Source organism: Hirundo rustica, chromosome 1 (assembly GCF_015227805.2).
Source record: "Hirundo rustica isolate bHirRus1 chromosome 1, bHirRus1.pri.v3, whole genome shotgun sequence".
NCBI lineage: Eukaryota > Metazoa > Chordata > Aves > Passeriformes > Hirundinidae > Hirundo > Hirundo rustica.
In genome coordinates this window covers 143,405,277-143,419,942 of record NC_053450.1, presented here as the reverse complement: position 1 = coordinate 143,419,942, position 14,666 = coordinate 143,405,277, and the positions used below count along the sequence as shown (strand labels likewise).

The following is a 14,666-nucleotide window of genomic DNA, read 5'->3' as shown; positions in this document are numbered from 1 at the left end:
AATCCCAGGTTCTGCACAGCAAGAATATTACTGATGGATACCAAGGAGCATGTCAACAGACATAAATGTTTTGCTTAAGCCTTTGTTTTCAATTTGTAGCAAAACTTCTCAAAAGATAAAGTGTGCTGAGCCAAGTTGTTTCTGGAAATGAGCCTTGTAGGAACATTTCAGGAACCTCATGTACAAATAAAGCAACTGTTTGGATGTTTAATCAGCTACTGACTCCATATTTTATTTTATTTTTTTCCCGACACTATTTTAAGGATTTTTGCTGAAGTACAGAGGGCTAAGTAAATAGGGAACACAAGATCAAGACTGTTGTTCTAAGGGGATGTCAATATTTCTGTGTGAAAGTAATGGAATATATTTCCCAGATATGGGTAATTTGAAAAAAATATTTCCTATTTATCTGCAGGTTTCAAAGTCTATTGCTATACGATCTGAAAATTAGGATTGATTTAGTCCAAATTGAAGTAGCTTTGTGTTTCATGTAGCTCCAGGGCATGAGGTGGACTGTAACCACATCCATCTATATATATTGAACAAAAAAAAAAAAAAAAAAAAAAAAAAAAAAAAAAAAAAAAAAAAAAAAAAAAAAAAAAACAAAAAAAAAAAAAAAAAAAAAAAAAAAACCACCACATCTATTTGGACCATTCCTTAATATCGGGTCACCTTATGAATTTCATAAAGTTTGATAGCCCATGGGGTCAATTCTGAGTGACTGATGGGAGACCAAAGTGGGGCTGCAATGCAAATCCTGTGGTTTTCTCCAGTCATTCAAAGATTAGGTTCCATCAAGTCATCAAGTTGTACATGGAATTTTCTGGTGAACATGTACAAACAAGTTCAATGCATCACAAGTGGTAAACTGATATTCCTTATTTATGTTTCAGAGAGATGCTTTAGAAAGAGGCTTGCTGAAGAAGAAAAAAGATTGGATTTGTTAGCCAATGCATATGAATTGTTCATCTGCCTACCTTTGAATATCTCCACTAGACCTCCAAAGGTAGCACAGAACTTCAAAGTTTGTGCCAGAAAGAAGGAGCTCATTGCACCTTATATTGTCTGTCAGAAGAATCACTCAGACTGACTCATAGAGAAATGAGCAGAAGGAGTGGGTGTCTAAGTGGGTGTTTAATTTGTCAGGACAAGTAGGGCTCTGAAATCATCCTGATCTCTCTTAAAAAAAAAAAAAAAAAAAAAAAAAAAAAAAAAAAAAAGCCTATCTTGAATGCAAGGAATTGGCAAGTCATCACAGGGGACAATGCAAAATTCAAAATTTTATTCTGCTAGGTCAAAATCTCATGTTTATTTCCATTATTGTTATTTCTTTGCTAAAAGTAACATTTTCAGTGACAGAAAATGCTGTGGTGCCCAAAGTCTCACTGGAGAAATAGATGTAACTCACATAGAAAAGCCAGAAATGAAGTAAATTACTTCTGATTGCTGAGTCCAAATCCCCCATAGTTCTTAAGAGCACCATATATCAACCCCAGTTTCTAGCAACAAGCTCAAAATCTGCCATCATCCTCACTCAGTAAATTGTCCATCAGTGAAAGCTTTTCAAAGCTAATCCAGTACCCAACATAAAGCATTACCTGCAGACACTGAATTAGAGACATGTCTCTACCTCCTGGTATTTCCACGGTGTGAACAGCACAGGATTATAAAACTGCTCTCAGACACTGTGTGTGCACTCCCATGAATAAATTACAGCTGTGGAGATGGCCTGGGACCTCCTGCCTGTCAAACCAAATGGAGGGAAACAGACAGTAAAGTGGGGGAAATCAGAAGCTGGTGAAGCGGATTGTGATTGTAATCTATCTACATGGACACCGGATAATTTTAACATAGAGATGCAGTTGATACATTCTGATTTCTGCCTTAGTGAGCTCATTTTTCACAACTGGCATTGCTGGGTGTCACAGGCCAAGAGTTCATACAAGGAGTGAGCAGAGACCATCTAATCTGCAGAACATTTTAGCAACTCAATTACAATGTAAGGCGTTGGAAAATAACTTCTCTGTCAGCTGAGAACATTGGGCTATTAAAAGTAGATCAAAAGACAGAAGTTAAAGAACAGTCTTTTGAACTACTCTACTCTCCTATTTTTTGAGATGTATTTCTTTATTGTCCTAAAATACTGCAAGTAGTAACAATATATTTGTTCTCTATTGTAATCATGGCATTACAATTATGTAATGTCCAATTAATATGCTCTTTAAGGATTTCTTTTAGAAAGCTAATAATTGAAATAATGATGTGTCATTTAAGGGTAGATAATGACTTGAAAGAATACATTGAGGATGTCTCTACACTGCTAACTTCAGCTTTAATCTTATTCTGGGCTGAACTGAGATATTCATGGAGAACAACTGCTGCTGACAGGAAATTATACATTCCCTAGACACCTGTCTAGAGTGTCTTTCACAAGAGAAGGGAGAGACTCACAGCTTTTTGTTATTCTGCTGAGAGTAAATCAAAGTGACCCAACCTAAAAAGTGCAAGAAGATGATAAAGTGATGATAACTGACTGAAACTTAGTTTCTAAACTAGTTAGACTTTTATTTTGGCATTTAAATATATTAAAAAAAAAAAAAAAAAAAAAAAAGAAACTGAAAAAGTTGTTTAGAGAAAAAATTAAATCTATTTTAGTTAGATGTAAAAATATTGTAGTATTTTTTTTCTTTTAATCATGCTCAAACTATAGAAACTTCCAGCGATACTTGATTTTGCTGCATAGAAAACATGAAAATTCTGTGTCTCCCGCAGCCTGCTAGTTACTTATTTAGCAAAAGAAGTGCTATTGAAGTGCAATTGAAGATACTAAGAAAACAAGATTTTTAAGATATTTTATAATTTTCAAATAAAAAATTTATTTCTTACATGAAAACTTATAATAGATTTCCTGATCAGTTCCAGTTCTTATTTCCAGGGAGCTCAATTCTTTTCTCTGTAGTCTCATGGTCAGTACCACATGAGGATGGATGAGAAATTTTTAAATTTTTATATATATACATAGATATAGATGATATAGATATAGATAGAGATAGAGATAGAGATAGAGATAGAGATAGAGATAGAAATAGAGATAGAGATAGAGATAGAGATAGAGATAGAGATAGAGATAGAGATAGAGATAGAGATAGATATATCTTCTGTATTGTTCCATAAAGCCACCACAGGGTGCAAGGAACACCTGCACTTGGAGCACAAGACAAAGCTCCCTGAGGACAGTTTTAGGAGTACTGTGCTTTCAACCCATCTTTGAAATGCTTTTCTGAAGTAGATGGGTTAAGTAATTATTTAAAGATACATGGGTAAACATAATAAGAACCTTTTGTAATATTTTTCTGAGTATGTAATAATTTCTGGAAGGACTTACAAAACCAATACGTGAGTTTAAAAGACTAAATATTTGGTTTAACAGCAGAAAGCCTTACCACTTCTTTGCTTCATGTCTACGAGTTCTCCTCTCACTCTAAAACATCTAGACATCTACAGCACCTCCACATTCAGTGATATTGAATACAAGGAGCAATTAGAAGTGATCCTCTTTGTTTTTTCAAACAGATCATTTTTTTGCTATTTTCTCCTCCCCACTGTGGATGTCCCTCTCAGCCATCACTTATTTTCTTTGAGCTCTGGAAGTTCACAATCGTTCAAACTTCCTTTACACTTCTCTTGGTCTTCCCTTGCTGGCAAATCTACATAAGTCTTTGTAATTAGTAAATGTGACTTGGAGAAATAGTGGTAAAAGACTCTGGGTCATTGCCCTAGGAGCAGGCTGTTGATGCCAGAGGTTTCTACTCACTCCCCAGGGAAAATTCCACACCAAATTTTTCTCCTTTAATATGCAGTTTTTATAAACAAATTAAGTGCTTTATTACACTGACTGAATTATGTGGCAATGGATCCACAAATCCCAAAATCAGTCAGGTTTTCAGAGGAGCAACACAATCCAAAGGCCAGTCTCTGCAGACTAAGGAAGATACCCACTAATTTCACTTTCCATTTCAAACAAAAACAGCATCTTTCCAATTTGAAATGAGACACCTCAGTCATTAAAAAATGTCTAACTGGAGAGAAAAAAAAAACCCCAAGCTGTGTCCAGCCAAAATGTATTTATTATTTTTCCTACCCTATTTATATCTCATGCTGTGGGATATATGCAATAGACTGAATCCACGTTTGTTCCCTGCATTCCTTCTCACATCCGAGAAGATGCAATGAATCATAAAAGGTTTCATTGTTGCAATGTTTTGTCATGGCATGTCTAATCAGCACAGACCCCATTAAAGAGGCTTTGGAGGACGAGAAGTTTAAATATTTAATGTTTTTCTGCCTATGATAAGTTAAATAATTAATGCTGCTTCTACCCTGGAAATGACAAATCACACAACAAGCATGCAAGATAAAAGAAACAAACAGAGCTAATAGAGAGGAAAACCTTACTTAGGAGCTAGTAATTAAAAATGCCCATAGCCTGCCTCAGGATCCCAAAGCACCTTGCTCCTGACCCCAAGAGCAGTTCTGTCTATCTATTAAACCACCTAATTTGGGGGGAATGCAGAAGAGAAGGATAATTGCTTGTCTTTACCTTACACATGTGAGAAATAATACTCAGGTGTGATGAGCCTGTCTAGAACTAGACTTCTGCACCCATAGGAGGGAAAAGGGAGAATGTGAGAGCTGTTGTCCCTTGGTGTCCAGCACATGGGACCCAGCCCTTGAGTTCGTACAGAAACTTGTTACGTGGCAGCCCAAGAGCAAGACTCCGTCTGTGCCTGGTCTAAACAGCATGGTAGCTACTCCAGTGCAGTATCTGCAAATACCAGTTCCTGATACCCTCTGAATAATCTGTTTTACAAGACACTACCACCAGCACATTTCTCTGGATACATGCTCCTCCACATCCACTCCCACTGATGATCTATCTGCAGGTATGTGCAACCTTCAACCCCCACTGACGCGCAGCTAAAAGAAAATTCATCTCACGCACTGCTCCGCTGTAGTGCTGGATCACGCTTATGCAAATGCAACAGAACGAACACTGAAGGAAAGAACAAAGTATAACTGTAATAAAATCTTCTGTGATTCACCCAGTTTAGATGTGTTTTCAAATTATTAGCATTACAAATCTGTCAGACAAAGAGGGTGAGCACTTTGATATAGACATTGCCACTATATCCTTCTTTTCAGGGTAGAAACCATTTTCCCTAAACCCAGGCCTGAGATAATCATATTGTGGGAGAAATAGGTATATCCAGAAAATTACTCATCTTGCCTTCAGAGACCCCTAAAAGAGGTCAGTGACTCATCCCACCTCCTGAAATTGAGAGCCCAGGGCAACTATTTAAGGCTGAGAAGTAAAACCCTGTAGAGGTGTCAGTGGAGCCAGAGCATGGGCATTGCTGCTCAGTCCCGTGAGGCTGCTGGAGCACTCCCTGACACCTTTCTGGCTCACACTTCCTTGTTGTCTCCTGAGAAATTCTCAAACACAGGACCATGACCAACAGCTAACGTGGGTGCAGCCACTCTGTTTTGCAGGTTATTGTAGTTCATAGAATGGTTTGTATTGGAAGGGACATTAAAGATCATTTATTTCCAATAGGCAGAGACACTATCCATGAAACCAGATTGCTCAAAGCTCCATCCAACCTGACCTTGAACACCTCCAGGGATGGACATCCACAGTTTCTCTGGGCAAACTTTTTTGCTGCCTCACCACTGTCAAGTGAAAAATGTTTCTTTGCATCTGATTTAAACTGCCCTACTTCAGTTTTGAAGCAATTCCTCCTTGTCCTGTCACTACATGCCTTTGTAAAAACTCCTTCTCTGGCTTTCCTTTAGGCCCCTCTAGGTACTGGAAGGAGTTATAGCTGAGTATCTCAGGTGTGGTCAGGCTGCATCTGGCATCAGTGTCAGAGATAGGTGCTGCCTGGCACTGCTAGCTGGGAGAGGTATCGCCTTCAAACAATAAGATCCAGGGGTTTTAACACATTAACACTTTCCTAAAAATAAGTGGTTATATTTTATTCACTTGTCTAGTCTTCTTCTTCCTTTCTTAGAGTGGGCTTTGAGGATTTAGTATGAGGAGATCAATTGGGTTTCTGACAGTAGACAACATATCTTTGTTGAGCTCAATCTTTCGCAATAAAACTAGGTTAGAGTAAACAAGTGTTCACACATACTTCTGGAAAACCAGGTCAGTCACATCAGTGACAGTCCACAGCCTTTTTAAAACACCTACTTGCAGAAAAACATAAAAATGTCACATTTCCTAAAGAACATGTCCCTTCGAAGTCTTATCCAAAGTTTTGCTTCTTTTCTAATGGAGGTACGTAGCAGAGTAGAGCATCTCTGCAGCATAACCACAGCCAAGGGACTCAGCTGAAACTCTCTGAAGCCTCTTCAGTGATGCAAAGATTTGCTCAAAGTCACAAGCATAGTGTGCACTCTGGCTTCTATACCCATTCTGACTTTTTTGACCTCAGGCAGCTAGTGCTGCTATAATTTGATTGTGCATCAGGGCTTTTTAGCTCAGCTGAAGGGTAGAGCCCTAAAAGCTTGCTCTGAACAACAGAGGAAGAAACTCCAAGGGGAGACTCGATCTGAGGTCCCAAAGCCAGGACAGCATCTTTAATGAATTCTTGCTGAAGTCTGGGTCTCACTTGGCTATAGGGGGGTCCTTGCTTGTCACTGGCACACAAGGATCCTTCAGTGCTCTGTTGCTTAACAGCAAGGTCTCCTGACACACAGCACTTATTGCTGCTGCTGCTGAGGTTAGTGCTGGCACTTTGCTGAGGGACACCCTCAGGATGAAGAACAGCCTCTTCTTCCTCTTCAGAGAGAAGCGAGCAGGAGCCATCACTGGTCTGACAGCTATTGGCTGCTGGGCCATCCCCATTTTGAGGTGGAGAGGAGCTACTGCCCTGGGCTGGGGGAAGATGTGAGATGCACTCCTTCTCTGTGCAGGGGTTTGCCAGCTGCTTGTTCTGTTGGTTTCTTGCTGTCATTCTCCGGAGAGCACAGATGAGGTCAGCAAGGCTGAGCAGGAAGGACAGACTGCTGACCCCCCAGATGAAAATCATCATGATGGATTTCTCAGTGGGCCGGGAGATGTAACAGTCAACAGTGCTCGTGCAAGGTGAGTGGGAGCATGAAAAGCGGTCAGGAACAGAAAATCCAAAAAGAAAGTATTGCACAGCTGCAAAGGCAACCTCAAGTAGGGTCCTAATAAAAAGATGAAGGGTATACGCCCCTGAAAAATTAAGGACACTTAGCTTGTCTGCACCACAATCTCCTCTGTTGACACCTGCACTTCTACAGAGCTCCTTCACATCTTTGGGGCTTGACAAACGCTTGTTCCTCTTGCACCCATGCACCAGACAGTGCGTTCTTACAATGTACAGAGCTGCCTTGTGCCAAACATAAATGCTGAATGCAGCATAAGGCAGCAGGGTAGACACGGCCTGAACGAGCCAGAACCTAAAGTGAGATACAGGAGAGAACAAGTCATAGCAAACGTTGGAGCACCCTGGTTGCAGGGTGTTGCAGATGAAGCGCTCCTGCTCGTCTTGGTAGAGGGGGTAGCCTGCAAGCACCACCACCGCCACCCGCAGCAGAATTATTAACATCAGCCAGATCTTCCCTACAAGAGAAGGAAAGGAAAAAAAAGAGTCAGAGCCCGAGAATGAGGGCAGGTCATGAAGAGCAGTGATGCTCTTTCTATACATGAGGCATTTGAAGAAATAATGTCCCCTCTTATCAGCTTTTTTGGTTTTGTTTTCATTTTTTACTGGGACTGAAAATGTGTAGCTGACATATTCTATAATGTTCATCTAGTCTTGATAATACAGGAGTTAAACATACAATAAGCCATGCCAACTTAAACCTAATGAAAACACTCTGATGAAGAGATTAAAACTGATTAAACAATCCTATTTCTCTTACATTTTTTTCCTTGTTGTTGGGCTCCTGCACCTGAATTTTGTCCTATTTCCATAATACAGATCAGGTAACACAGTGTGAGACTCATCTAGACAGAAGAGATTGCTCCATGACATAGTGCTTGTTCTTGGTCTTGGCCATGACATTGTATGCAAAGTTCACTTTGGCCAACAAAATCTCTCTGTTATGTCTAGAATGGCATTTACTAGCAATCCATTAATTAGTTATTATTGTTCTTATTAGCAAAATTATACAAAATGTTCTACAAATGTACATTTGTGAGTGCAAATGGGCACCCCAGACATTTCTCTCTGTTGCTCATCTCTCTGCCCCATCTCAGCCATGATTTCCCACCTTTGTTCACCTCAGTGAGAAGCTTTTCTTCACTCAGACCTAAAGTTCCCTTCTGTCAAACCATTCTATGATTCTATGAAAGTATAAAACCTTTTCCTGGATGGGAAAGCTTAAAGACATACTATTCTGTTGTCAAAAGTTAAAAATGCATTCTGTACAAACACATATTCAACATCTGAAGTTAAGTTTAGCATTTGAATTTCTCATGTTCCCTTTTGAATCCCATCACCAATTCCCAATATAGTTTTTAAAAAGTAATTTAATTTAATAATCCTCTACAAGAAAAGAGGAATAATATAACTGCTTAAAAACAAAAAGAGGGGCAAAAACCCCAACATAAAAGAATCATAAGATTAATTCTGTTCTAAAGAATTGGTAAGACATGTATTGTAAACACAAGCAGAGAAACAGCAAGACTCACTGACTAAAGAGAAGTATATTATGCAGAGTTAATGGCTGAGAAATGTACTGAAAAGCTGAAGTCATTAATAGTGAATGCACATCTCACATGCACACAAGGTTTTGAGTGCAATCTGTGAAATAGCACAAATACACTATAAAGGCTTTTTAAAAATCCAGATCACAGAGCACTTTTCCATAAACTATACTATTATTTATGGGTGTTGCCTTGGAGAATTATCTTCTGTATTTCCCATAAAGCTGTTGCTCTGTAGTTGGTGTGAATTTGAAATATTCAAATATTTCCACAACACTGTGTGGTACCTCTTATTGTACTGAACATAGAGTTCAAGTGCCCTCTGAAAACCATTTGTGGCCAGTCGGCTGATTATGGGCTTGAGCAGTAAAACTGCACTCTTGAAAAATGTGAAGAATATGTCAGAGAGATCATCAGAGAAACTGCTGCTCCTAGCAAAATAATATATTATCCAACCATAAATAAATTGAGGCCTTTCCATTTTATCTTTAATCACCTGAGCTGTAGTGGTGGTTTTGCTGTGTTTCCAGCTTCCTGTGTTTGCTGGCAGGCTGGACTGTTACTCACTTTTTGACACAGTGTGGGTCAATAGGAAACACCAGCTCTACAGAATCTGTCATCTTTAGCAAACCACGTTTCAACCTTAGGTAGCATTTTTTTTTTCCTCTGCGAGGACCTCAAAGTGTTTGAAGCTCATTAGTTAATTAGGCTCAAAACACTACACGTTATTTCACTATCAATTTTTAATTAGAACATGTACAATAGGGAGTACTGCTTAAGAAAAATCAATGGCTCCTTAGGAAGTAGTTTAGTGTGACACACATTTGAGAGATAACCCCTCCATGCATCCCTGTCCCTAAAGGCCCAATCTTGATTAAACATACAAGAACAAGCCTCTTCAGCAACCCTGCTGGGGCTCAGCTGGATGCTCCCTGCAGTGCACAGCACAAACTACAGCAACTGCTGCAGGCAAAGAGTCTTTATAGGGCCCCTGAAAGTTCTTCTCTGGCTCACACTTTGTTCAAAGTAGCCCATGAAAGAGGAACAGAATCTTATTTAAATAACGGAGGTAAAAAAATAAACAGCAAACAGTCAGCTAAGGAAAAGACAATTGCATTTTTCTTTTGTTTTCCTTTTTTTTTTTTTTTTTTTTTTTTTTTTTTAATGTATGTGATCCTTACTTGTTTACAAAAATAGAGAATGAAAAGCAGTAATTAACCACAATGGTAGTAACCACAAACTTCTTCCTGTAAAAGAGAATGGGTCTTCTGTCCTCTTCTTTAACTTTTTAAATTTGTTACTAAAGTAATTGCATACATTCTGCCATTCACTTTATGTGGTATAAGTTCAGCATTACTTCTGTGTGTTTTTACCATGATCTCCTATCCCAGCTGACAAGAAGCCCTGTCATCAAGAAGACGCAATTTGAAAACCTTGCCAGAATATTTTACACAATGTTCAGGAAAACTCTGTCAAAGAGAGAGAAGTAATCTGTTTAACATTAACCTCTTCTATCAGGTATCAAGAAAACAACTTACTGTACAGATCGCAGAACCATAATCTGAAATTAAAGTTGATTATCAGTAGGGCACTTGGGTGGCTTCAGGATATGAAGCAGTAATAGAAAGAAGAGAGCTCTTTCAAAAGTACTTACCTACAATAGTCACATTATAGTTGAGTGTGACTATCAAAAATCCCAGTGAGTCCCAGTGCTCCATGTTTGAACAGGCTCAAAACACTTCCAGTTCCAGATGTATTAACAGTTTTTTCATTTCCAATGGAGATTAGACCTAGACAGGGAAGAAAGGGGGTAAAAAAAGGGAAGAAAAAATAAAAAAGGCAGGAATTTTTGCTAAGGGTCAAGGACAGAAATCAGGAACTCAGCCAAAACAATGTGTCGATGAAGGATTATTTTGATTATTTGAACAGGACTTAGTTTTGAAAGTGTTGATCTTCCTCAGGCTTTAACACGTTGTCTTGCAAAAGCTCCAGCTTGTCAGATGCAGTTGCTCCTACCTCTGTGTGGACTCTCTGTCCAGGCAACTGCAAGTGGACAAACAACAACAGGAGTGATCTCTGCCATTGTAGACTATTCTGACCCTCCCAGGGCATACCAGCCTCCTGGCATTGCTGAGATACTTCAGTGGTGAAAGACAGGGAGAGGAAAAAATAGCATAGACCAGGAAATAACAGAGACCTCTCTGTCTCCCCACAAGAACTGCAGATGAATAAGAGGGGATAGAAAAGGATGAGCATCCTTGTGTTTGAAAGGGAACTTCAGTTCAGGTCGCTGGAAGCAATCCCATTGAAATTTCCCAAAACCACTTGGTATCTAAATCAAAACCTCCTTGACAGAACACCATGGCCCTGTCAATCACAGCCACACCAAAGTCTCCTCTGTGTGCTGAGCCAGGCAGCAGCCTGAGCCTCCCTGCAGGAAAAGGGAGAAACAGGGGAAGTTTTAAAAAATTTATTTGTTAATCTGTGCTGTGGCAAGGACAAACATACTGTGAAAACTTAGTCAGGAAATAGTAACAATCCCTAGAAAGGCACCTGAAGAAGGAGTCTGTGTGTGATATAGCAAGGGAGAAAAGTAATTTCCTGGCACCTGTGGTTGTTGGGCACTGCAGCCCTGCTGGTGTGCTTCAACCCACCACTGCTCTGGGGGAGCAAGGGGAGATCAGAAGGAGCTTAGGGAGATACTCCATGACTTAGGGGCACTGCAGCTGGGCTGAGCTTTATGGCTGAGCACATCTTACCTGGGTAAAAGGTAAAACTAATATCTTCATAAAGTAAAATATGCCTGTACAAAGATTTCTCCCCAGCTCTCTGCTCACGGGCTTTGCAATGCCTTGGCAGAACACACGGAGCATCCTCTCTGTAGTAAGCACGCTCCTAAGGAAACCCTAAAAGTGGGGTTTGAAAAGATGGTCCTTCAAAACCCTTTGTTATCTGTGTAAAAAGATTTTTAATTGCAGTAGTAAATACAGATGTTTTACTGGTTTCAGAATTGATTTATGTAAAAAATTTGCCAAACTGCCATTTGTTCTGTTACCAACTTTTACTTATGGTTTGTGATGATGGTTTTAACTTCATCTACTTACACACACACTTTTTTTTCTTTCTTTTTTCAACCAGAGATATGTGTGTGTGTGTGTGAGAAGTAAGGGAAGAAAGGAAGCAAAGCTGGAGAAAGTCAGTAGAGAAAAGATGCAAATGGCCAAGATATGAATTATGCTGAGATATGAAGGTATTCCTGGTTAAACACCCTTTGTCAAAAATAAAGTCAGGAATGCCAAGACGGTGGCAGGATATAAATGCTCAGCAGCTGCATCCACACAATAGGCTATAAATTGTCTCTCTCCATATTGTCAGTTAAAATATCCTTGCTTGTCGTTGCCGTGAGACCTCCACCATTTGTGTAAGAGGGATAACAGCTAGGAATTTAAGCCCCCAGACTGTTGCCTGAGGAACTATACCAGGCAACAACATCTGATCCCACGGCATGGATGCACTGAGATAGGATGGCCCATATTTTCTAAAAGAAAGCAGGCACCCTCCAGAGTCACAGTGCAGCTTAGCTTAGGTCAGAAATCTTGAATTATATCTTAGCTTTTTCAGACAACTTAAACTTTTTTTTTAATTTTAGCTTTTTAAGACAGCTCATATCTCACTTGAATCCACGCTTCTCCTTTCTGTGGTGTGTCCTCCTCGCAGACCTCTGTCATCAGTCCACGCTGGGCTGCAGTCTGTGGTGGTTGTTATAAAGTGTTTGTTCTCCACAGAAGCTCAGCTTGGGGTTCCTCACCCCTTGGCTCAACACTGTCTTTCAGGCCACGGTTCCCATCTGAAGATTTTCCATTTTCCACATCATAGCTGGAGATATTCACCTTACAATCTCCCTCATTTATTGTTTATCTTTAGCTGTTCCCTGTAGTCCCTGTTGGCCTGTAAGGACTGTAAAGAAATAGGGAGAGCAATATTACAGACATGGGTGCCACAGGAGCGCAGCTCTGCAGTGCCACCAGTGGGTTTGGCCCCATTCCCCAGAGCAGAGGATGGGCACGTGGGGCACAGCCCCACCACTCCACACATGCTCCAGCTCTGGAATCTCACAAACAGCCCTTCCTAACCTAAAAAGCTGTCAAATCTGTGAACTTGCACGGCATTCTATTTAAAAAGAGAGGCAGGTAGAAAAAACTGACATGGTATTGGATAAAGTTAAACTTTGACACCCAGCAGTACCTCATCACTTCTGATTTTAGGAAGGGCCCTAACAGCCACTGGAAACCTTTCAGAGATAAACAATGAAACATAAGAAGGCACAATTAAATCTATTTTAAAGTTCACAACTGCTGTCCACATTTATAACCCCTTACCATAGGTCTAGGGCTTGATCCTGCAAAAATTCACAGATGCTGCTCCATCGCTGTGAGAGACCCACAGGAACATTTTGAACTACTGGAACTGCATCTCACTCTCAGTGTGGACCTGTGCCATGTGCCCAGGCTTAGACCTGGGTTACTTCACACAGAGCAAAGACACTTCAGCCAGTGCTTGGCTCAGAATGACATCCAGAGGTAAGGCAGAGTCAGCTTGAAGCCAGTTCAGGATCAAATCTGTCAGCTGAATGGTGCCACAACCTACATCACACACCAAAGAGCTCCCAAAAAAATAAAGGCATTCCTCTGGCACAGCAAATCCCAAACCCATCCAGCTTACCCAGTCAAGACCTACCCTAATGACACCAAAGTGAAATGAGAAAGGGAGATTGCACCCTACACAGCACCTGGCAATGAAGGAACATCTAATTTAATTAATGTTAAGGCAAAATAGGTCAGAATAGCAGCTTCCCTAACAGGCAAAGGGATCTGGCATTTCAGTCCAGGTCCTTTGGCATATCATAATTTAAGAAATTAAAAACATAGACACATACCTAATATTTTAAAGTCTAATTTAAAAATCTACTTAGAAATTTTCTAGTTAGGAAAAATCATGTATTAGTGAGGAACCTTGCAGTAAATGTAGCTCTTCTGAAGGTGATTTGTAAATGGGGGAGGAAGAATCTATTTGGAAGGGACAGTAAGCATTAGAAACAGTTTATCTTGATGGCCTTATTTTAAAATCTGTGAAATTTTTAACTTTCCTTTTTTTCAGTATTTTTAAAAAAGGGGGGAGGGATAGAAACAAGCTAGACATAAAGGACAATAGCAAAGTAGTAGGAAAAGCTGTCCAGAACAAACACTCTTTTAAAGACCTCTGTGCTATACACACACACACGTACGTGAATCTCCCCAGCACACAGAGCCACGGAGCCAGCACAGCACGGAAAGCCCTTTGCTTTACACAGACACGTGCAGCACTGCACATTTTGCATTCCCTAGGCCCTCTGTCCAGCTGCCACTCGGGTGCTGCTGCAGGGAAATGCATTTCAAAGTAGCCTGTGCCCAGAGCAGCCACCGCAGCGATTCAGACATGGAGAAGGCAAGGCACTCACAGCTCCAGCTTTTGGGCAACAGAGCCTACACACACTGAGGCAGGGGCGCAGTGAATGTTTCCACCATGAACTGGGAGCTTACACAATTCCTGTTCCCCACTGCTCAGCCTCTAACTCATCAGTCCTCAGCAGCAGCAGAGCTGAGTGCAAGGAAAGGAAACTCTCAACAAACGCGCCTCTCTCTTCCCCATCTCTTCCTGCCTTCCTTTCCCAGGGAGGAGCTGCATGCACACGTGCTCAAATGTACACAAATACCTATGCATGTGTGTCTAAAACAGCCCAGAAGGACGCCCAGAACAGTGAAGTTCAGCTCATTTTTCAACTGCTCATACGGGTTGGATTCGACCTTGCTGACTTCCACGCCAGCTCGGTCCCCTTGGACGCCTAAACCTGGCGCCTCAGTGCCTCGCACGTGTTGTGTTGTGT

General features: G+C 40.5%; 1 protein-coding gene across 1 annotated transcript; it reads right to left on the bottom strand.

Moving 5' to 3' along the window:
* Positions 1-6,467: 6,467 nt before the first annotated feature.
* On the bottom strand, positions 6,468-10,461 carry GJD4 (gap junction protein delta 4). Its single transcript, XM_040082139.1, has 2 exons — positions 10,398-10,461; positions 6,468-7,654 (listed from the first exon to the last, which is right to left on the bottom strand). Exons 1-2 carry the CDS (start codon positions 10,459-10,461, stop codon positions 6,468-6,470), a joined length of 1,251 nt encoding a protein of 416 aa, XP_039938073.1.
* Between the last annotated feature and the right edge of the window lie 4,205 nt (positions 10,462-14,666).